This window comes from Cricetulus griseus, chromosome 2 (assembly GCF_003668045.3).
Source record: "Cricetulus griseus strain 17A/GY chromosome 2, alternate assembly CriGri-PICRH-1.0, whole genome shotgun sequence".
Lineage (NCBI taxonomy): Eukaryota > Metazoa > Chordata > Mammalia > Rodentia > Cricetidae > Cricetulus > Cricetulus griseus.
In genome coordinates this window covers 256595975-256620817 of record NC_048595.1, presented here as the reverse complement: position 1 = coordinate 256620817, position 24843 = coordinate 256595975, and the positions used below count along the sequence as shown (strand labels likewise).

At 43.6% G+C, this 24843-nt stretch overlaps 1 protein-coding gene across 1 annotated transcript in view; it reads left to right on the top strand.

Moving 5' to 3' along the window:
* The window catches only part of Dcbld1 (discoidin, CUB and LCCL domain containing 1), a 73653-nt gene that overhangs the window by 3562 nt on the left and 45248 nt on the right, over positions 1-24843 (top strand). Inside the window, exon 2 of the mRNA XM_027402104.2 lies at positions 22508-22720. Coding sequence (XP_027257905.1) covers positions 22508-22720 — 213 coding nt within the window. The remainder of the gene's footprint in view (positions 1-22507; positions 22721-24843) is intronic.

The following is a 24843-nucleotide window of genomic DNA, read 5'->3' as shown; positions in this document are numbered from 1 at the left end:
ACAGGAAAGAGAGGGAGAGAGAAGGGAACAGACAGAGAGGGAGAGAGAGAGATGGGAGGTGGGCAGGGCCCTTTTAAAAGGGAATGTGGTGAATGTGGCTGCAGCTGAGGGCGTATCCTGTCAGAACCCCAAGGACAGGCCAGTGAAGATGCCTGGATACTAACAACTTCCACTCACTAATTGTGTTTCCCGAGCCCAGCTCTCTTGTCATGCTTCAGTCTGTAAGGATACCTTCCTCATGCAAGCACAGCAGAGAAGGGAATGTGCCTGCAGAACAATCTGCCCAAAGCTCTTGGCTCTGGCGAAATGGAATGATTTGCAGTATTCAGAAACATTGTTGTACCTCATATATGGGAACAAATAGAGGCCATGTCCAAGGTGTCAGCCACAAAATCAAAGGATGTCCTTACAGCAGGACTTCAAATCTGAATAAAGTTTCACACAATTTACTACATTTTTCATAACTTGAACCCTTTAACTTTGTGGGATAAAACAGGTCTGAAAATCATGAAAATCCCACACATTGAAAGTAAGATCTCAACTGGGCATTGGTGGCTCAAGCCTTTTACCCCAGCACTCAGGAGGCAGAGGCCAGCCTGGTCTACTAGAGCTAGTTCCAGGACAGCCGCCAAAGCCTCAGAGATATCCTGTCTTGGACCCTGCCCCCCTCCCACAAAAGTAAGACCTCCATTGTTTTTGATAAATTATGGAGTGCATTCTGTTTGGCAGTTTCTGTTGGTCCCATCTGTTTTATGACCCAGGCTGGTCTTTTTTTTTTTTTTTTCAGATTTATTTATTTATTTATTTATTTATTTATTTATTATGTATACAGTGTTCTGCCTGCAGGCCAGAAGAGAGCACCGGATCTCATTATAGATGGTTGTGAGCGATCATGTGGTTGCTTGGAATTTAACTCCGGACCTCTGGAAGAGCAGTCAGTGCTCTTAACTGCTGAACCATCTCTCCATCCCCCCCTCCCCGCCTCCAGGCTGGTCTTGAACTCTCTTTTTAGGTAAAGATGACCATAAACTCCTGATCACTCTGTCTCTATCTTGCAAGTGCTGGGATTAGAGGCATGCACAACCAAGGCTGATATATATATAATATATATATATATATATATATATATATATTGCTTTTTATGTATTGTTTTGAGACAAGGTCTTACTCTGTAAGCCCTGGCTTGCCTGTGACTCCCTGTGTAGGGATTACAGGCTTGTGTCACCACATTCAGGCTTTAAGTATTTTTAAGATGCATAGGGAAATGAATTAATTGTAGACGTTTTAATCACATTAAGGTAGGAACAACAACAAAAACTTAGAGAAGTACACCTTGTAGTGATTTGGACTGTTTTTTCTGTCAACATTCTAAAGCTTTAATTCAGATAGTGTAAGTCCTTGCTAGAGGAATTGGTTGCTTTGTCTACCTCTGAGGTAATGCATATGGCCTGCTAGACATTGCATTCCACACGAAGTCAGGGCGTGGCGCTCATCAGTTGCTTGTTTTGCTTTGCTTTTATTACTTACTGTCTGTACCATTCATTCACTTGGTAGTCAATCAAACTTTCTCATTCTTCCCCTCTTGCTGGCTCTAATTCATCCCTGCTCTGTCCCTCTATACTCTAGCCTGTTTAGGTTCGCCAGTTGATTTTCTTCCTGCTTCTCCAAGATGTCAGGCTGCTTCTACCTCAGAGCCTTTGTGTGTGCTGCTTGTTCTCTGTGCCTGTAGCCTTGACTGTCCACATGGCTCACTTCCACCTGTTCAGATGCTCCCATCAGAGTGGACTTTCTCAACCACTGAAAGGCCTCTCCCATTTCCAGAGCTCCATGTTCCCCCCCCCTCCTTTCTGTGTTCTTTGGAGCACTTGCCCTCTTCCAGTAGAATGTACCATTTACATCTGTGTGTTTCTCTTTCCTCCTACTGGACTGGAAGGTGTAGGAGAAGGTTGTGTCTTGAACAGTATCTGATGCTTGCTAGCAGGGCTGCATGCTAACTGAGGATGGCATGAGATAGCAGTGGAAACACACACTCACCCTCTTGGAAATACACACTCACCCTCTTGCTGAGGCCCAGATCTCACTGGTTGAGAATCAAAACCTGGACACAGCAAAACAATGACATTGTCTACCCCAGTTGTTGTTAGTTGTTGTCTTAGAGTCTGGACTTATTAGAACTCGGGCTGATGAGATGGCTCAGCCGGTAAAATTGGCTTGCCACCAGCCCCGATAACCTGAGTTTGATCCTTGGGACCCACATGGGGGTAGGAGAGAGCTGACTCTTCCAGGTTGTTCTCTGGCTTCCACATGTAAAAGGAGCAAGCATGCCCATGTACACACATGTAAGTATGTGTGAAAGTACAACTTGCTTCAGTGCCAGATGTCTGGCGCTGAGGACGAAAGGATAAAAATCTCACTAGAAGCAAGAAGATTTTTAAAATTAGACTGTGAAATAATTTCTATGGTGGAAGACTCCTGCTGATGTCACCTTCTATTCTTCATATACATTTAAAAAAATACATAGTTGTTTGTCTTGTATGACAGGGGGCACTTATTTGATGGAAAGAAAAAGAAAACCACGTGGTTTTCTAACACAGTTAAGAAATGAAGTTGAACCTGTGAACCCTAGTCCTCTGACTCCAGAACCAAGCCAGCCTTGTGGTTTTTGTTTATTTATTTATTTATTTTTTGTGGGTGGTTGGGGTGGGGGTTGAAGAGGAAGGGTTGTTGGGGGATGGACGTCCTGGAGGAATCTCTCAGATCCATGAGTCCAAGTCTGATTATTTTTACCACTGGTACCTGGTACAGACTTTGGCAGATAGTGGCTCCAGATGACTATTTCCTGAGTCAGGGCTCCCCTGAGAATGCTCCTCTGGCTCAGCTGAGGTCTGGGAGAAAGAGAGGAAGGGTCAAATTCTCAAGGGTATTTTCAAGGTATATAGGGTATATAGGGCTGTTGTGTAGACTTAGAAAACACTGCTGTGTGCCAGCTCTCCATGACTACAACAGAAAATGAGAGAATGAACTTAAAAGAGGAAGGTTTCCTTTGTCTTGAGGTTTTAAAGGTTTTAGTCTACGGTGAATGCACTGGTCGTTGCTAGGCTGGTAGCATGTGGTAGCATAGACCTGCTTACCTTAAACCTCATCTCGTAAAGTTCCTGTCATTTCCAGTAGGTTGTTGATCTATGAATTCTTCCATAGATAAATCCATTGGTGAGAACAGAGCCCTCTTCTGAGCCCAACTCCAGTCCTACTGCACTGGGGACCAAGCCTAAAACAACCAGCTTTGATAGATATTGCAGATCCATGCCACAATGACATGTCTGTGTTCAAGAAAACAGTGAGTGTCAACCTGGCCATTCTGAGGTTTCAGAGACCTCTTTTAGCAACAGCAGGAGAGCTGCTTTGAATTCAACTCTTGCTCCCCTGCGAATAGGACAGGTGAGCTAATTAATGGTTACCACAGATGTGTGCACATTTAGGGCAGCAGACCTCTTTTACCTCAGGTTATCTGAGGGTAATAACTAGGCATTAGTGACATTAGCACTGAGTTAAGCCATGTTGTCATGGATATGCATTGTCTAGTGTGTGGGTTTTTTTTTTGTTGTTGTTGTTATTAAATATTAGATAGAAACAAAAAGAGAATAAGCTATATGTAAGAATATATATGTAAGCTATTAGCTGGGCTTTGGTGGCACCTGCCTTTAATCCCAACACTTGAGAGGCAGAGAGGCAGATCTCTGTGAGTTTGAGACCAGCCTGGTCTACAAGAGCAAGTTCTAGGACAGCCTCCAAAGCCACAGAGAAACTCTATCTCAAAATCAAACAAAAAGAATATATGTAAGCTATAAAGAGCAATTAACTTTATATAGTCTTTTTTTTTTTCAGATAGAGCCCCATGTATCTCAGGCTGGCCTTGAGTTGTCATGTAGCCATGGATGGCCTTCACTCCCAATCCTTTTGCCGGGATTACAGGCATATGTCTCCAAGCTGGCCCTTTTTTGTTATTTTGAAACAGGGTCTGAGGTTGGAGAGATGGCTCAGAGGTTAAAAGCACTGGCTGCTCTTCCAGAGGTCCCGAGTTCAATTCCCAGCAACCACGTAGTGATTCACAACCATGTTGCCCTCTTCTGGCATGCAGGTAGAACACTGTATACATAATAAGTAAATACATGAATAAACAAATAAATAAGTCTTAAAAAAAAAAAAACAGTGTCTGCTAGCCCTTGTCAACCTTGAATTTGCAGTGGTTCTTAGTATGCTCAGTGCTGAAGTTAGAGGGGTTCACCACTATAATTTGTTCTGTGTTCTGATTTAACTTTTTAAAAAAATCTAACTCAATTACAATAATTTTGAGAGCTATTAAAGGGACTGAGATTTAGAGAGATGGACCCCTTTAGCCTGGATGTATGCACTTGGTGTGTCTAAAGTAGGATCCAGGGACATGGTTTACAATCCCAAATGCCTTCATGGGATGCCTACTCTAACAAGGAAACCATTGTATGTCCGTGTCCAGGGGAGAACTGCTTAAAGAAATTTCAGAGGAACATGATGCCAGAGGGTAATTTATGCAACCAAGCTTTAAATGAACAGTCTTTGTTTTCTTTTAGGGGTAATCACATTTGACTCTTGAAAATCCTAATTAATAGCTAACCATTTGCCTCTATGACACTGTGATAAATTCCAAGTTCAGAATACACAAAGACCATGCAGCTTCCAGGACTGTGGAATGGTAGGCGTGTTGTAAGGCTTATTTTACCCCTCAAGCCATGCTCTTCATACCTTATTAGATTCTCCCTCTCCCCACTGAAATTTGTTATTTTCTGGTCAGTCAACATTGATTGTTTTCTCTATACATGTTATATATGTCTGTGCTTGGACAACATTCTTATCCTTTTTCTTTGTGTATTTTCCACAGTTGGCTCAAGTAATTCCCAAGTTGACAGGGTACAACAGTGGCACTATGACTTAGGTCTTGGAGTTCATGCTTTGCTGACTTCCACATCACATCCATCGATGTGATTATCAAGTTGACAATTCAATATAACAATGAATATTATCAAGTTGACAATACTGTGCTCCAATTTTAGCAGTAGGTATTGAGGTGGTTAAAGCCACCCCAGACTTGGCAACTCAAGCACTTTTCACTTTTAAAAGGTTCATTTCAATGTTCTCATTAATATCCAGTGCTCCTTTAGTCTCTTCCTCCTTGGTGCGTCTCGCCAGGGCCAGCAGGATAACTATTACAAAGACTTCTTAGAACTGTAAAATTTCCGAATCCCGAGTTTTATCAAGGTCTCCAGGTGATAATTGGGGCTGAAGCGTGAGGAAGAGCACTTTACCCCACAAGCCTGCCGTTTCCAAGCATCAGTCAGGAAGCCCATGATTGGAAGCAAAGGGAAGGACCTCTGTTGGAGGTGAAATAACAACCTCATAGACTATTTCCTGAATAATCTAGTAAAGAGTACTTGAATAATTAAACAGGAAGGATAACAATTTCTCATGTAATTTTTATAAGAAATCCTGACTTAAACATGACCGTTCTTCTGAGCTGTAGTCTCACACTGTAGCCCAGGCTGGTATAGACCTTAGGTTAGCCTCAAACTCGGTAGCAAACCTCTTCCCTAAGCCTCCCCAGTGCTTAGATGCTGGTGTGGGCTATCAAGCCTGGCTCCTCATGTTAATTTTGAGGCAAAGAGAATGCAACTCCAAATGATAAAAGGTGGCATGGACTTCAGTGCCGGTGGCACTGCTGGTAATATGAGCCTAGACAGTGCCGTAAGTCTCAAAAGTCTCTGCGTCCAGTTCCTCACATTTATTTTAGGCAAAGGTGGCTTCAGATACAGTGGTTCTGTTCTGTGCTCTTTGGAGTCAAACTAGGCTCATACATAGCCTGTTGGCCACACGGTCTGACTTGTCCTGCTCAGAGCTGTAACTATACCTACCTAATGGGAGGGTTGCTTGGTAGAGGGAGTTGGGGATGTCACCTGGGTTTTCGTTGGAGTGTGTACTTGGATATTTGAAGGATCCCCCTTTGCGTGTGTATGTATATGTAGTGAACCGTCATTGTCTATCAAACAGGCTTGTCACAAAGATTAAAATGACGTATAATCCTTAAAATACCCTGTCTGTCACCTTGTAGAAAGAGCACACATAAATTCTGGGTTTTGGCAAGGGCCCCTACATAATTCTTTTTGTGACCTCACCCCCACCCCATTTCTCTTTTTGTTCTTACTGATTTTGTTGCTGTTTTAACACTTATTTATTCTTGTTGGGGAGGGCATGTGTGGAGGAGATCAGGACAGCTTTGTGGAATTGGTTCTCTCCTTCCAACTTTACATTCATCCCAGAGATCAAACGCAGGCCATCTGGCTTGCCCAGCAAAGCTCCTATACCTACAGATGTCTCTGAGACAGGGTCTCATGGAGTCCAGGCTGACCTTGAGTTTGCTGTGTAGCTAAGGATGGCCTTGAACTCCGGATCCTCCTGTATCTAACCTCAAGTGCCGGGTGGAGTTGCAGGCTCTCACCACAACACCCAGCTCTCATTTATTTTATGTTTTTTTTAAAACTATAAATACAAAGTGAAAATCAAGACAGATGTGAGTACTCTCAACCTTTGTAATCCAATGAGCTTTTACTTGGTAACATTGGGATGTCTAGACTCAACAGAAAAAGTCACTTGAATATCGTTGGTGTCTTATTTAACATGGAGCCATCGTTAGAAAACATGCATATTCTTGCAGTGAGCCAGGGAAAAGTACTTGCTACCAAGTCTAACCAACTGAGTTGGATACCTGGGACCTACATGGTGGAAGGATAGAACCAATTCCCACAAATTTTCCTTTGACCTCTGTCCAAAGTCATAATAAATAATTTTTTAAAAAAGAATATTCTAGAGACAGGAGACACCCCCCCATTTACTTATTTATTTACTTATTTTTGAATATAGGGTGTCATGTATGAATTTCCCTGGAACTCACTATATAAGTCAGCATAGTCTGGGACCTGGAACTCCTGATAGTCCTGACTCCAGAGCTAAGATTACAGATTTGAGCCTTGATCCAGCACACCCATTTGTGCAGTGCTGGGGATCGAACCCAGGGGTTCCTTCCTGCTTCACCATGTCCACTGAGACGCTTCTGGCTTGCATGCTGCTTGCTTGCCCGCTACTGTTTCTTCATTTTTACTGTTTTTCAGGGTTTTGAGGCAGGGTCTCCCTGAGATGTCAGGCTGGCCTTAGACTCTCGGTTGTTCTCCTTCAGCTTTAGTGCTGAGTTACAGGCCCCCTTTCACCACATTTGGCTATGGTTTCTTAATTAGTCTTCAGTTTAAGCTAGAACAACTTGAACATCAATAGCCTGGCATTATTAGTAAAGTTAGCTGCCTTTGACTTCTTTGTTCTGAGTGTCTGTGCAATGTAGATAAAGCCATGTCTTTGGGGGCTGGAGAGATGACTCGGTGATCTTGCAGAAGTCTTGAGTTTTGTTCCCAGCTTCCACATGGCCCCTCACAACTGTCTGCAACTCCAGTTCTAGGAGATTTGATGCCCTCTTCTGGCATCCATAGGCAGCAGGCGAACATGATACACATACATATATTCGAGCAAATGTTCATATTCATAAAAGAAAATGTAAATATTTTTTAAAAGCTGTTTTAGAGGTTTTTTGCTATATAAAAAGTTTTTTTTTTTCTTTTTTGCCCTGCCAGGCAATGGTGGCCTGTGCCTTTAATCCTAGCACTCGCTCAGGGAGGCAGAGAAATGCAGACCTGGTCTACAGAGTGAGTTCCAGAGTTCCAGAGCCAGCGCGCTTACACAGAGAAACCCTGTCTAAGTTTTTTCCTTATAATTTTATCCATGAAATCAAGAAACTTCTTGCAGTTTTTAAAAAATTGGCTTATGCTTCCAAAGACTTGTAATTTAATAACATCAGTGGGAAAAGTCTTGTTCTTAAATGTCAAATCACATAGTTCAATTTCAGTATCATTTTTAGAACTCTGAAGGCCAAAAGTCCACTTCTCCACACTGGCCCCCTAACCCCCGAAGCCCCATTATGGGATGTCTCTGAACATCTCACTGTGAGAGCCTCATCCAGGCAGTCACCAGTATGTTCCACAGAATTCTGGTCCCAGGAGATGCCCAATGAAGAAAGAGTTCCCTGGGAAATAGTGCAGGCGCTGCCCCCATTAGTGCTTCACTGAGCATCGATAGGGCCTTGGCCCGTGTGTGTGTGTGTGTGTGTGTGTGTGTGTGTGTGTGTGTGTGTGTGTGTGTGTGTGTGTGAGAGAGAGAGAGAGAGAGAGAGAGAGAGAGAGAGAGAGAGAGAGAGAGATAATGCAGAGGGTGGGATTCTGCAAGCCCCTTTACCTCCTTAGGGCTGGGATCACATATATGTGCTGCCATGCGTTCCCAGCTTGAATTCTTAATGCTTGACTGTTGCTATGGTTATTTTTGTTTGTTTTGAGACAGGGTCTGACCTTACTATGTAGCCCAATCCGGCCTTGAACTCTTTGGAGATGATGGTATGACCTCAATATCAATGTCCCAAATACTAGAACTAGTGCTTAGGGATATGCTGACCTGAAGTTAGATAGGCAATAGATAAATACTGGGGAGTGTATTCTAATTTGACTTTCTCAGCATTTTAAAGCCTTAAACACACACACACACACACACACACACACACACACACACACACACACACAGAGACTCATTTGTCTTTACCACACCCTGATATGGTTGGTAATTTAAAGATGAGGGAAACTGATACACAGAAGATGACTGACTTCTCAGTTGATATCCTATAGCGAGTGAATAATACATTTGGAGTAAAGTCACCTAACTGATTATCTATAATTTTTTCTTTTTCTTTCTCTTTCTTTTTTTTATTAGCAAGAAAATTATTTTACATGTCAATCCCAGGTCCCTCTCCCTCCCCTCTTCCCCTGCCCCCCCCCCCCCCGCAACTAACACCCTACCCATCCCATATCCTTTCTGCTCCCTAGGAAGGGTGAGGTCTTCCATGGGGGGTATTTAAAGTCTGTCATAGTCTTTGGGATAGGGTCTAGGCCAACCCCCTTGTGTCTAGGCTCAGGGAGTATCCTTCCATATGGGATGGGCTCCTAAAGTCCATTCCTATGGTAGCGATAAGTACTGATTCACTACAAGAAGTCCCATAGATTTCCAAGGTCCCCTCACTGACACCCACATTCAGGGGTCTGGACCCGTTGCTCATAAGTCCTCTTCCTCTGCATCTGGATTTCAGTTCAGTTCAAGGTTTAGCTGTGGGTACCTGCTTCTCCTTCCACCAACTGCTGGATGAAGGCTATACGATGGCATATAAGTCAGTCATCAATCTCATTATCAGGGGAGGACATTAAGGTAGCCTCTCCTCTGTTGCTTAGATTGTTAATTGGTGTCATCTTTGTAGCTCTCCAGACATTTCCCTAGTGCCTGATTTCTCTTTGAACCTATAATGTCTCCCTCTATCATATTATCTCTTATCTTGCTCTCTTCTGTTTTTCCCCCAACTCAACCTCCCTGTCCCATCATGTCTTCCTCACCCCTCCTCTTCTCCCCTTCTCATTCTCCTAGTCCTCCCCTCCCCCCATGCTCCCTATATATTTTTTTAAATGTCAATTTAAAGTATATTAAATTCTTGGTCCAGTGACAATGGCTTAGTGGGTAAAGGTGCTTGCCATCAAGCCAGACAGCCTGAATTAAGTCCCTGGAATCCACATGGTGGAAGGTCAGCTCCACAAGTTGTCTTCTGACTCCCACATGTGCTCACAAAGGAATAAATGTAAAGAAGTTTTGTTGTTTGAGAAGGGGTCTAGTCTGGCCTTGAACTCAACAGTGAGTCTCCTGCCTTAGTCTCCTGAGTGATGGGATTACTGGCATGTCAAAAAATAGCCAAGCGTGCATGGTGGCACATTTTTTATTTAAAGATTCATTTTTAATATTTTAATTTATGTGTGTTTTCTATATGTTGGTGTATAGTGGGAGAAGTCCCTATGGAGGCAGGAAGAGGTGATAGAGCCTATGGAATTGGAGTTAAAGGTACTTGTGAGCCACCTGATATGGGTGCAGGGTCTTCCCAAAGAGCAGCAAGTGCTGTAACTGCTGAATTGTCCCACGCCCCACGCCCAGCTTAAATCCTTAACCATTTTGTTGTTGCCTGTTTTGTTGTTGCCTCGGTCCTTGTATTGTTAGTTGGTTAGAGACAGGGCCTTCTTTGTTACCAAGAGACTGGCCTTGAATTGCAGATCCCACTGGCTCTGCCTCCCAAGTGCTGGAATCTCAGGTTGTGTCATCACTCCCAGCCCTGTGCCTGTTTTAATACTCACGATAATCCTATGCTGCAGGTACCATCTCTATACCACGGCTGAGGACGAGGAAATTTAGGCAGGTGTAGGCAATCACCCAAGGCTCCACCATAGTCAGGATCAGGCAGGGTTGTGTCAGACCCAGGGCTCTGATCATGGAGCTCTGTCTCCTTGCAAGGATGTGGAAGTAATAAAGAAGTTAGAAAATTATAGCTATGTGGGAAGAAGATTAGGGGAGGAAACCCCAGCCAGAAGATCAGAATATAGTCTTTCTTTGTTTTGTTTTTTGAGACAGGGTCTGTCTGTGTAGCCCTGGCTGTCCTGGACCTCAATCTATAAACCACATTGGCCTAAAACGTACAGAAATCTGCCTGCCTCTGACTCCCAAGTGCTAGGATGCATCACTACACCTGGTATGCAATTTAAGAAAAAATTAATTGGAAACAGGATGTTGGTGACGAACGCCTTTAATCCCAGCACTCAGGAGGCAGATACAGGTGGATCTCTGTGAGTTTGAGGCCAGTCTGGTCTACAGAGTGAGGTCCAGTACAGCCAGGGCTATTACACAGAGAAACCATGTCATGAAAAAGAAAAAAAAAAAAAGGAAAATAAATTGGTTTGCCTCACAGTTTTGTAGGGTGCAAAGTCCAAGACTGAAGGGCCACTGGGCCTGTTGCAGAAGGTCAGAGTCAGAAAATGTGCTCCCTAGAGAGATCTAACTCATCTACTCATCGTGTGTAAGGACACTGTGTTCATTCGTAACCCTTCCCCCCACCCCCTCACCCCCCATTTTTCAAGACAGGGTTTCTCTGTGTAACAGAGCTGGCTGTTTTGGAACTCACTCTGTAGACCAGGCTGGCCTCGAACTCACAGAGATCTGCCTGCCTTGTGCCTCCCTAGTACTTGGATTAAAGGCCAAAGTAACCCCCTGTTAAGATCATGGCCCTAATTCATTCACTATCACCGTATAATCCACCTCTCTGCAGCAGTGCACTAGGTTTCCAGCATGTAAATATGAGAGAGACCAGCACAACCACAGCACCTGCGAAGTGGACTATAAGATTAACTACCACCCAGCTCATTTCTTAATTTTTTTTTAAAGTTTATTGTTATTGCTAGAGAGGGATGAGTGTGGGGTGTCCTGGCATGCCTGTGGATATCTGAGGACAACTTTGTGGAGTCCTGTCCTTCCCCTTTTAAATGGGTTCCAGAGATTGACCTCAGCTTATCAGGTCTTTGTCTCAAGCTAAGCCTATGGTTCTTAACCTTCCTAATTCTGAGACTTTTTAATACAGTTCCCCATGTTGTGGTGACCTCCAATCATAAAATTATTTTCATTGTTACTTCATAAAGTGTAATTTTGCTACTTTTATGAATCATAATGCAAATACGCCTGTTTTCTGATGGTCTTAGGCACCCCCTGAGAAAGGGTCATTCAGCTCCAAGGGGGTCGAGACCCACTGGTTGAGAACCACTGTAATAAACCATCTTGTCAGCCTTGTTTCTTCATTTCTGCTGGCAGCACACAAGTATAGTTGAGCACAGTTGGACAACAGTGGTGTTTATAAAAGTATAGCTCTTGGTAGAATTAGTGAGACCTTGGGAATCTGGCCAACTCACCACCAGACAAAGAGCTGGGTAATGATTGCAAGCTTGCCTTTGTGGTTGAAAAGATTGCAGTCATCAAGAGCTCACTTGATCTTAGCCATGGGAAGCAATTTTCTCACACCTACACATGGATGAGTGTGTGTGTGTGGAGTCCTGTTGGAACTTGAATATTCAAGCAGCACAGATGTAGCCATAATGAACTCATGTTTCTAGAAGTGGTTTCACTCTCACAGTATTTCAGAGCATTCTTTCCCAAATTACTGGCTGGAATTCATTAGCAATGAGGTTGTCCAGGAGGCAAAACCAGTGTGCTGTCAGTGAGCTGATATAAGATGGGATCAAATGGGAAGTATGACAGTGGGTTCCATCTAATAGAAGAATCAGATCAATAAAGTTTTGGGACGGTTTGTACACATATGCATACTTACTGACCTGGGCTGCGATAAACCCGTATGGGTCATGTTCAAATAGGCTTCTGTTTTTACCCTAGAGAGAGGTAAATAATCAGTCTGGAAGTGTTTGTACAATAGTCACTGTGTATCACCCAAATAGTTCTCCTAAGTACAAACCCATGAAAAGCTCTGTATGTTTATGTTTGTGGTGTATGTTTATTTAGGTGTGTTTATCTGAATGCAAGTGCATGTATGGAAGCCAGAGGTCTATGTCATGTCTTCTTCATTGCATACCTTTTGTAAAGATAAGTATTTAATTTACTTATTTCTTGACAATTTCATGCATTTACTTTGACTATACTCACCCCAGTCCCCTCTCTTGTCTTTTATCTCTTTCTTACTCTCTGAAATCTGCCCTCCCACTTCGTTTGTGTGTGTGTGTGTGTGTGTGTGTGTGTGTGTGTCCCACTAAGGAGTAGCTTGCATGAACATGGGTTATTTACTGTGCCAGAGATTTTTTTTTAAACCAGTGACTATACCACTGAAGAAAAATGATTCCCCCTCCCCTAGCAGCCATTACTTGCCACTAGCCCCTTACCCAAGAGTGGGCTAATCCCTCCCCTATCCATCCTGGAATGTTGATGGACTCCATCTTGGGCACATTGTGTACAGGTAACCATAGCTGCTGTGAGCTTGTGACTGTGCGACCATGTCCTGTGCAGAAAACAGACTTCTGCAGAATTCTCTCCATCCTTCTGCTCTTCATCCTTTCCTCCCCCTCTTCCACTGTGTGCCCTGAGCCCATGCACAAAGGGGCTTCTCTGACCAAGGCTGAGGGCAGCACTAATCTAGGGGTATAATGCACAAACATTTAGAAAGGGATTTGACAAGCCATCAGTTTAGCAGAACAGTAATAGTAACCCCCCATCCTCCTACCATTGCCCATGACTTTGACCTATGACCTCCCCTGTTCATTGGTTTTTGACAAGGTTTACCATACCAGCCCCTGAGTGTTTGAGACCCGGTCTTTCACTGAACTTGGAGTTCATCCATTCTACTAGGAACCGATGAGCTGTAGGGGTCCACCCAACACTGGGATTGCAGAGAAGAGCTACCATACCCAGCTTTTAGTTGACTGCCAGGGATCTGAACTCAGGTCTTTGTGATTGCAGTGCAAGCTCTTTATCTATTGAGTTGTCTCCCTAGCCACCAAGTTTTCTTTTTAAGCCTTTTAGTATTGCAGGTCTGAGTCCATACTATGTATCTCTCTTTTTTCATACTATGTATCTCTTAATTTACTTTTTTTTTCCATTTGTGAAACGTGTATCTTATCAAAGGGAAAGAGATGTTTAAGGAAGTTGCTATTTTCCTTTCCTAGTGGGAGGAACTAGAATAGACTAAATAAAAAGTTTGCTCCTGTAGACAAGGATCTAGGATTCAGCTTATTTAGAAAATAACTCACACCCATCTTCCTAAATAGCCAGTGTTAAAAGTTACAAGGCATAGCGAGTGTTCTTAGTCATAGATAGGGTAGATGTTAAGTCCGTATTTATGGCTTTGTACTCACAACTTTACTCCCAAACTTACTTAAGGCTGGGATGCAACTCAATTGGCAGCGTGCTTATCTAGGGTGTAGAGTCCTGGGTCATCTCAGTGCCAGCATAAACCAGGCAGGGGTGCACACCTATAACCCCAGCACTGGGAGGGAGAGGCAGTAGGGTGAGAGCAAGCGCATCCTCAGGTACATAGTGAGTTTAAGGTTAGTCTAAGATACTGAAACTGTCTCAAAAAACTACTTGTTAGCATCTCCCCTCAAGACTACAGACTCCTTGAAGCAAGAGCTACATTGTTCCTAGTTGTTGTTTGAATTTTTCAATGACATTTGAGCTTATGGTTTATGGAGAGTTTTTGCCGTCTGTATGGTTCATGTTAAAAGTAGACTTGTTTCAAAGAATGTTAGGTGAATTTGGTCTTCTTACATTACTTTTCTGGTTGAGTTACATTCACATTAAGAAGATACGGGTCCAGTGAGGTAGCTCAGTAGATGAAGCTTGGTGATGTGAGCTTGATCCTTGGAACCCACAGGATGGGAGGAGAGAACTCCCAAAAGTTGTCCTCTGACCTCAATACCACAGCATGTACTATGGCATGTGGGTGTGTACACAGTCAATCAATAAATATAAAATAATTTGCAAAAATTTAGGGAGATAAATGTATAATAAACAAGATGAAAATTACTTAGAAATGTATGTCACATGTCCCTTTTATGTATTGTACACACACACACACACACACACACACACACACACACACACACACACATTTTTAAGACAAGGTCTCCCTCAAACTCACTATGTAACCAAGGATGACCTAGAACTCCTAATCTGTCTGCTTCTATTTCCCAAGTACTAGGATTACAAGCCTGTGCTACCATGCCCAGCTTAGCCTTATTGTTTTTTTTTTAATGCTTATTTATTTTATATGTGGGTGGGCATACACACCCTACAGTTCTTGTAAGGAGGTCAGAGAATAACTTCAGGGAATTGGTTCTCTTCTTCCATACTTGAACCCAGGTCCTCAGTCTTGGCAGCAGACACCTTTATACAACAAACTATCTTGTCAACCAATAACTCTGTTTGTTTGTTTGTTTGTTTGTTTAGAGATAGGGTTTCTTTGTGTATCCCTGCCTGTCCTGGAACTCTGTAGACCATTGCTGGCCTTGAACTCAAAGGACCTGCCTGCCTCTGCCTTTCGAGTGCTGGGCCTCTTTTTTTTATGATTATTGTTTCCATATGTTCAGAGGGAAGTACTTCTGTGTACAGATCACTTTGAGAGTTATAGCTTGGCAAGTATATATGCCTGCCACAAAGGTTGACAGCCTGACTTTAATTCCTGAGACTTACCTGGTGCAGGGAGAGAACTGACTCCTGAAATTGCCCTCTGACCACCACATGTGTGCTTCGGCACATGCATACCCACAGGGTCTCACTATATATAATTGTGGCTGACTGGAACTCTCTGTAGACCAGGCTAGCCCCAAACACACACAGCTCCAGCTGCCTCTGTCTTCTAGTGCTGGGATTAAAGGTATATGCCATCTACACCCAGCCATATTTTTTTTTCATAAAATGCAATTTCCATTCTATTTTTCCCAGAATATGATTCTTCCATCAATATGACACAAGCTCTTTGGTGGCACTTATGGGCTAGCACTAGCAGTTCTAAGACCTGAGGGGCGTATGCTCCTTGTGAACAACCTTGCTGTGAATGGCACAGCTCTCCTTGGGTCTCATGTAGCCCAGGCTGACTGAAGCTTGTTGTGTATCCATGGCTGGCCTTGAACTCCCAGTCCCATTCAGTTTTATTTTTGTTTTAAGAGAATGGTTGGTCATTTTCCCAGTGCAGCTGCTGCTCTGAGCAGTGGCCAGAGTTCAGCCTCTAGTCAAGGGACCACCATGAAATAAATACACTGTTGTGGATTGGCAGTTTCCGGCTGGGGAAAAGGAAAGATACTCATTTGGTCATCCTGTGCTTTGGCTGTTACATTCCGGTTCAAAGGGAGGTAAAGATAACATTTTGTGGCTGACGCTTTTGAAGAGCAGACACATTCCCTGCAGCAATCCTTCCTCCTTCCTTTTCTCCTCTCCCCTTTGAAGTTAGGCAGGTGGCGGTTTAATCTGGCTGCTGCTGCCTACTCAAGCCTCCCTGCCTAGGAGATCAACCCAATACGTCTGTGAAATTTAATCATAAAGTTGTGATAATAAAATCACTTTCCTTAAACACTGACTTCTTTCCATTATCTGGTTAACCGTGCTGTCGATGGAGTCAGAGCCTGGGGACCAGCATTGTACCACTGAGCCGCATGCCAGCACACTTTTTCAGTTTTAGGTCCTTTTGGTACTGTTGTGCACACCTCCCAGCAAGTCACAACAGCCCTCTTGTCATTTGACCTGCCTCTCCCCGTTTGTGTTAAGTATTTTAAGGCAAATCTCAGACAGCAAACGCCATTTCAGCGCTGCGTAAGTCGGTAGGTGTCTGTAAAAAACGGTACTTTTTCTTCCTTCATTTATTTTCTTTTCTTGGACAGGGTTTCATGTAGCCTATGATGACCTTGAATTAACTTTGTAGCAGAGAATGCCCTTGAGATTCTGATCCTCTTGCCTCTACCTCCTGAGAAGTCTCTACACCCTATAAGCTTCTCCACCAATGCAGCAATCCAAATCAGACCAAATCAAACCGAATTAGAAAAAGCCTGTGTTTAATGGATACAGTGCTCCTGTGTGGCCTTCCAGCACCCCAGAGGGAGGGGGTGCAGTTTAAATGCCCTGTGGGAGTGATCTTGAGTATTGCTGGGGATTGGGGCCATCATTTGGCAGGCTTTCTAAAATGCAGCGGGGGTTTGGAGGGAGATGGGGGAGGGGAGTTTGGGTGGAACTTCACCATAACATCCCAGACTCTTTGGGTACATGGATGCCAGTGACTGGGGCAAAGCGTTTACCATAACATCCCAGACTCTTTGGGTACATGGATGCCAGTGACTGGGGCAAAGCGTTTACCATAACATCCTAGACTCTTTGGGTATATGGATGCCAGGGACTGGGGTGAAACTTCCACGTTAAAATTTCCCACATGCTGGAATGACAGATATGTGCCCCCACTCCTGATTTTAGGGTGCTGAGGGTGGAATCCAGGGCTTCATTCAGGCTAGGGGAACACTATTATTAACTGAGCTACAATCCATAGGCCCTTATGGCAGTTCGTTACCATGTCACAGCTAATAAAATTAATGATTTCTTGACATTACTGTAACAAAGCTGTGGCACTCCTGCCTTTCTTTCCTGTGTTGTTTGCAGGCCTGTCTCATTTAGCATGTGATACTGTCACCATTTTCTCTCTTGTAGTTTTCCATTTTCCCTTTGTTGTATTTCTACTTAGTCATTTGAAGTCGTCAAAACTGTAGAAAGGCAGTGGATGCATTTGCTGACCTAATAGGAAAGCAGCATTTGCCACAGAAAATCCTACAGTGCGCTCTGCTAGAGAAAGAGAGCAGCCTCCCCAGCATTTCAGTGAATCCACACTTCATTTGGATGCAGATTTCCATCCTGAGAGTGGGAGGGAAATCTTCCCAAGGAGGCCCAGGTCCCTATACATAGATAGCAATGATGGGAATGTCTAGGACAAATCTATCCATTTGTGTCACCATTGGGTGACAATTAAGAGCATAAATATCTGGAAAGAAGTAAAGTTGCAGCTTTGAATAAAAATGATGTCTAGAGTTTTTTATTGCCATATCTTTAAAAGTCTTTAAAAGATGAAATTTTTGAGTCTAATAATCATGTTGAGGTTGACTCATAGACTTGCTCCTTGTTTTACTTTTAGTTAATTTTAAATAGGGCTTGACTATATAGCCCTGCTTGGCCTAGAAGGCAGTAGACAAGGTTGACCTTGAATTTGCATCATCTTCCTGCCTCTGCCTCTGTAGTGTTGGGGTGATGGGTATGAGGCATACCCAACTTGCTTTTCATTTTATCTTTAGTTGTGTTTTGTTTGTGATAGGGTATTATTGCATAGCTTAGGCTGGCCTTGAACTCCTGATCTTCTGCCTCAACTAGGATGTCATGCCGTCGAGTTGTGTTTTCTTAAGTTCTTCTTTAAAAAAAAAACTAACTGTTATGCATGTTTGAAGTCTCCCCCTCCGTGTGTGTGTGTGTGTGTGTGTGTGTGTGTGTGTGTGTGTGTGTGTGTGTGTGTGTGTGAGAAGACTTTGAAGAGTCAATTCTGTTCTTTCACCATGGCATCTGAGAGCAAGCTCAAGGTCCTCCAGTTTGCTTGGCAAATGCTTTTACACAGAGCCGCTTTACCAGCCCTTTGTTCTCTTTAAATAGTTTTCTGTCCTCTTGTTAGAGAAGAATTGCACAGACTGAAAGAGAGCACATTCAAATGGTCAGCCACGCTGCTTCTTGGTGGCTGGCTGCAAGGTGTAGTTGTATGGACAGTGGGTTATTATGTGTGTTTGTTTGTTTTAACACTTGTTAACCCAGAGTTGATTTTTCTGGATGCTAAAAATCAACCTACAGTGGCAGGTCAAGGAATAAAAGCAAGTAACAGATCTAGAGTGCTTACCTCCTTTAAAGGGACAGGAATCATTTCTCTAGACCTCTGAGAATATCTATTCATGAGATTGACATGACTTCTAGTTTTCTGGAGAGGTTATAAATTTAGTTTTCTATTAAAACCATTGAAGACAAACAATAATTCAAATGTTAAATAATTCAAATGTTAAATCAAAGCCCTACTTACTGTATGCCATTGCACAATATGCCTCTTGCTAGTGTAACTGCTCAAGAGTCCAGGGAATTTAGTTATCACCCCAAAGTTGTCAACCTAAGTGATGTCTTCTATTTGCCTTCCTGTCTGCATCAACCTTAGCCTTCCGGTCACTTGGACTCAAAACAGCCAATATTTTGTCGTCCTCTTATCTTTCCTGTGGCGCTATGTAAACCCTGAGGAGTTTCCTTCTTGCTTCCCATTCTCAGCCCTCCTCTGTGGGATTCTTCCCCCTCTAAATCTCAGCAGTATCAGCTAGGGTCAAAATCTATTGTCCACTCTGTCTTTGAATTCTCTGTGTAGCCCCAGTTGGCCTTGAATGTGTGGTCTCCTGGCCTCAGCATCTGAGTGCTGGAATTAAAGATGTGTGTTACCACACTTGGTTTCTCAGACTTTTTTATTAACTCCCGACTCAGAAAGTTCTGTACCCACCATCTTCTGTCTAAATCTCCAGGTTTCAGTGGTGTTTTTATCTTCCCATTCTGACATTTTCTGCAACACCTCTTCACCTGTTGTTGCACTAAGACTGGATCTGCTTCTGGTCAATCCCTCCTTCCTGGCCCTCAGCATTGGTTGCTGAGATGCCATGGGTTCTGGAGTTCTGCAGCACCTTTAAAGTGTATTTCTTCTGTTAGTCATTTGGGATAGAAACTGCAGAACAAGCAGGGAAGGTCTAGAATGAATGAAGAATTCAGGCGAGCCCTACTGGATGGGGAAAGGCCTGGGAATGAAGGGCCATCCAGATTCCAGGGGAGTGTCCTCTGTGGCAGAGAGCCACACCATGGAGACTTATTTTTCCGCCTCAGAGAATTCCTACAGATTTCTTCCCTCCAGCTGTCAGTGTGTCTTCCTTTCTTAATTTGTTTGGGTTTTTGTTTTGTTCTAATTTGGTGCTGGGGAGTGGGTACTACATTTCAGGTACTTTAGGCAAGCTCTACCAATGGAGCTCCACTTGTTCATGCTATGCCTCACCCACCTCAGCTGTTGTATAGCCCAAATCAGTGTCGGCTACTCACCTTGCAGCTGGCTTGGTTTATGTGCCATTAGATAATTGTGTTGTGTCTTTCATTTGGTTACTTCTCAGCTGGCGCAATCTGTTGGTTTATTGGTGGACTTCTCTATTCAAAATAATCTAAAGTAACTTCTTGTCTTAGCAAGTTATTTGTAAAAGTCATGAAAATACTGTCTCTTGCCTCTCTTTCATGTTCCTTTAGCATTGTGTTTAGGCTTCTTCTTTTCTTTCTTTCTTTTTCTTTTTTTTTTTTTGTGTGTGTGTTTTGAGACAGGGTTTCTCTGTGGCTTTGGAGACTGTCCTGGAATTCGCTTTTGTAGACCAGGCTGGTCTCGAACTCACAGAGATCAGCCTGCCTCTGCCTCCCAAGTGCTGGGACTAAAAGCATGAGCCACCACCGCCTGGCATGTTTAGGCTTTTTTTTTTTTTTTTTTTTTTTTTTTAACATAAAACACTCTCATTACCTGTATGGATCATTTGTCAAAACAGCAACATTGGTTACACTGACATGGATGGGAAGTGTTACCCTTACAAAGAAACCAAGCTACACAACTGTCACACACATGTAGATGGCCTAGGTCAGTCCCATGGAGGCTCCCTAACTGTTGGTCCAGAGTCCATGAGTTCCCACAAGCTCAGGTCAGCTGTCTCTAAGGGTTCTCCCTTCATGACCCCTCTGGCTCAAACCCCATATCGCTTCCTTATCCTGGGTTGTTGCTGCTACTATGGTGCCACTTGTGTTTCCTCCCACCTCCAATAGTCTCTCTGAGGTCAGCTTATTCGGCTAGGCCAGGTTCAGACCCAAAGAGGAGCAGAGCCAAACTCTTTCCTGTAGAGCCTGTAGCTCACTGGGCCTTGCTCCTTGGCTCTGACAGGCTCCAGGCCAGCACCATGGCCCTTGCCTTTCCATTAGCCATACCTGGCTGCTGAAAGTGAAGTAGTTGGTAGAAACCACCACCTGTCTCCAATCTAGTTCTTTTCTTGCCCTCCCTCCAAGGATGGAGTGGGCAGTCAGCTAAGGGAACCAAAGGAGACTATTGCCACTTGGAAGTAACAATTTCAAGGGAAAAGTGAAAGTTCTGGGACCCTCAGTAGGATTCCAATAAAAAGAGCTTGCACATAATACAGCTCTGTGAAGGCTTAGGGGTGTCAACTGAGAGGAGTCCCTTGCAGTGTAAGTCTGCGGGTCACACCATGGGGAGTAGCAAGCCCAGAGGTCAGGAGTTGCAGGTCTCTGAGGCTGGAGGTCTGTACATATGGAAGCCTGGGACCGCAGGTCTGTGGAGCAGTGGGTCTTGGAGGCTGAAGCAGGGGCAGTTGCTTCTGCTTGCAGTCTCTGGTTGAGTCCTGGAGGCTGGCTCAAGTGAGCATGGTGCCCAGGACAGAAGCCTCAGGCACAGGGAGTCAGTCCACCCCAGGTGAACCATGAAGACAGCCTTCTTCCTTCTCTGTGGAGTTTTGCAGTGCTTCTACTCCCCAGAGGCCCGCTCAGGTGCCTGAATTTATAGGGGACCAGTCAGGCCCTAACTGGCTGAGTGTGAATATGCAAATAAGGCGCAAATGAGGTTGATGGGAAGGCGGTCAGATTTGGGTTACTTACAGGAGAGTGGATAATTCAAAGGCAGCTTCACCACTGAAAAGCCCATTCTGGTTGCATCCCTGGAGCTTCCTGCACAACTGTAGACAGCTCAGGTGGCTGAAGAGTATCTTATCAGAAACTATGACTGTTTGTATAACCTTGGGGAGGGGTCATGGGAATCTTGTTTCTCCGTGTTTTAGGCTTCTTGATATAGCACGTATCACCTGGAACAGTGGTTCTCAACCTGTGTGTCATGACCCCTTTGGAGGTCACATATCAGATATCCTGCATATTAGATATTTATAATTCCAATTCATAACAGTAGCAAAATTACAATTGTTTTGATTTTTCGAGACAGAGTTTCTCTGTGTAGCTTTGGATCTTGTCCTGGCACAAGCTCTGTAGACCAGGCTGGCCTCGAACTCACAGAGATCTACCTGCCTCTCCCTTCCAAGTGCTGGGATTAAAGGTATGCACCACCACCGCTTGCTGCAAAATTGCAATTATGAAGTAGCAGCAAGATAATTTTATGGTTGGCGGGGGTCACAGCATTAGGAAGGTTGAGAACAAAATGACTTAGAATTACAATTATCACATGAAGGACTTAAGTTCCCTGAAGCAGCCCTTGCTGGTTGTGTATGACTCTCCAGTAGTTAAACCATGTCTAGTGTGTTCCAAGCACTCCACACACATCCCTTGATGTTTTCTGATACCCTGAGTCTATGAGAAATCTTTGAATCTGTGACTATCCCAATGATTGAGACATAAATATGCAATGGTTGTTCAGCTAAGGGATTTGCACCTAAACAGAATCCTGTCAGTATTAGTCTACATTCTATCAGGAGCATCTTGTATGTATTATTTCACCTAGAAGCACCACTCTGAAGAAAGTTATAACTTATTATTTATTGGCTTTAGGGTAGCTTGACAAATGTGTGACAAAAGGCCTTGGCCTTTTGAAGAAGTTTAGATGGGCAGGCAGATAGATGAGTAGGAAAAAAAAAAATGGTGTGTTTTTGGTCTGTGCACTCTAATTTAGAGCAAGAAACAATTGACCCACTGAGTTCAGTAGATACAACTGAGAACCAAAGATGAAACCATTTGAAACGAGATGCAGCTGCATAATTGATTTCAGTCTTCATTGTTTAGCCTTTCCTTCTCTCAGGGACAAAACAAAACAGAACACTTGACTTGGAGAGTATAGAAGACTCTTGATCTTAGTTGAAATCGGTTGCACTTAATTTTTCCATTCTTTCTTCTTTTCCAGGTGATGGCTGTGGGCACATAGTGACCTCTCAGGACAGTGGCACGGTGACATCTAAGAATTATCCAGGGACTTATCCCAATCACACTGTGTGTGAAAAGACTATCACAGTCCCGAAGGGGAAGAGACTTATTCTGAGATTGGGAGATTTGAACATTGAGTCCAAGACCTGCGCTTCCGACTATCTTCTCTTCACCAGTCCAACGGATCAGTACGGTAAGGAGGGAGGGATGGGGTTGTTTCTGTAAGTGTAGAAGAATTGAGATGAGAGAAAGGCAAGCAGTGTGTTGGTGGGCAGCACAGCCCAGCAAGAGGGCAAGCAAAACTTGCATTATGTAAACTCCCTGCAGGGTAACGTAGATCTATTTGCTTCATAAGCTGCAACAATGAAGGAGAAATTAAATCTCTGTCCCATGTGTCTCAGAAGATTGGTTTGAATCTCTGTCTTCCTGGAAGCGAAATCAGAAGTGTGGCACTTGGCTAACACATGCATTCATTTATTTGGCCAGTACTTATTGAATAGTGACTGTGATTTAGATGGTCTCCGAAGAACTGGATTATATTCACTGAACAAAATTCCTCTCATGGGGAAAAGACAACTGTGTTTATAACATGACAGGTGGGGAGGAAGAAAAAGAAGGAGTCCTACTCAGGGAAGAGCCTGTTTCATGATCATTTCATTGGGGTGCTCAGGTGGGTCCTTCCTGTATGGGAACATTAGAGCAGAGAGGGATGAGGTGAGAGAATGGACTCCCGCATAAGACCGAAGTCAGTTTTCAGGAGAAAGGAGAGCAGTGTAAAGGGAATTTTCCTAAATGACCTCTGAAATTCCATTTCTTGTGCGATGAGTACTCTGTTTATGCCTGAGAAAATTGTCCGTGGTTGTTAATATTGATGGCCAACTTGACAGAATATAGAATCACCTTGGTGACAGATTTCTGGGCATGAAAATTCCTTGTGATGGGAAGGCTCACTCAAACTACACACTGAATAAAAAAACAGAAAGCAAGCCAGAACCATAAAATTTTGTTGCTACTTCATAACTGTAACTTTGCTACTGCTATGAATAATAAGTAAATATCTGTGTTTTACAGTGGTCTTAGGTGACCCCTTTGAAAGGGTCATTCAACTCCCAGTGGGTCAAGACCCAGAACCGCTGATATAAACAAAGCCTGAGAGGAGGATGGGGGGACAGGGCAGCACAGGTTTGTAATTCCAGTTCTTGGGTGGTGGAGGCAGGAGAATCGGGAGTTCAAGGTCATCTTCTGGTACATATCTCTGACACGAGGCTTCCTTGTGCTGCATGAGCCCTGTCTTCTCTGCTAAGCCAGCCCCATTCTAATGCTATGCAGCAATTTTATCTAAAACACAAAGAAAAGTAGTAATTTAGTTGGTGATGTTAAGTCAACATGTTTAATGATGTTCAGAGCTCTTCTTTTGTGGCTACTTTAAAGATTTCCTTTGATGAAAACCACTAGCCAGAATATGCTTTAACTGAGTTAAAATAGACCCTGGATCAGTTTGAACCTCCCCTGGGAATGCAGAAAGGCAGAAGCACTCTGTCCTCCTGTAACCTGAGCTTAGGCAGGGGCCAGTTCTGTGTCCTATTGCCCCATCCCTGGGAAGGTTCGGGCCATCTACAGCGCTGTGGCCACAGTGTCCCAGGGACCCATAGCTGTATTACAGAATGCTCATTAAAGTGTATCTGGGAGGGATCACACATTCTGGAATGACTCCTGATGTTTGGAAAGATGCCAACTTAACAGTTTCATGCGTGACTAAAATAGCTAGGTTCTTTTTCTTCAAACAGTTCAGTACTTTTCATTAACCAACTAATTGTTAAAACCCAACTGACAAGGGACATTAAGACTCCAAGTTGTCATTATTTTGAATGTAGGGTGAACATTTTGAAAAGGAGTAACGTTTTCTGGCATGAGTGTTGGCAAACTATGCCAAGAGTACACATTCTTGGAATGTGCTCATGTTAGCTGTTGGGAATATGCTCAAACTGCACAGGTTTTGTTACTGGAAAGTTGACTTTTGATGGTTCGTTGCATGGTGCATATACTTTGGGCATTTTTAACATTCTTTAGGGACTTGAGGAGGTGGTTCTGTGGGTAAAGTGATTGCTGCAGAAGCACGAAGGCCTGAGTTCAGATCCCCAGGACTCGTGTAAAAGGCAGGCATGGAGGCCAGTGCCTGTAACCCCAGAATGGTGGAGGTGGCTGGGTCCTGGGGAGCCAGATGGCCACCCAGTATAACTCAGACAATGAGCTTCAGGTTCAGTAAAAGTCCCTGTCTCAAAGGAAGGTGGAAAACGTGATCAAAGAGACATCTCA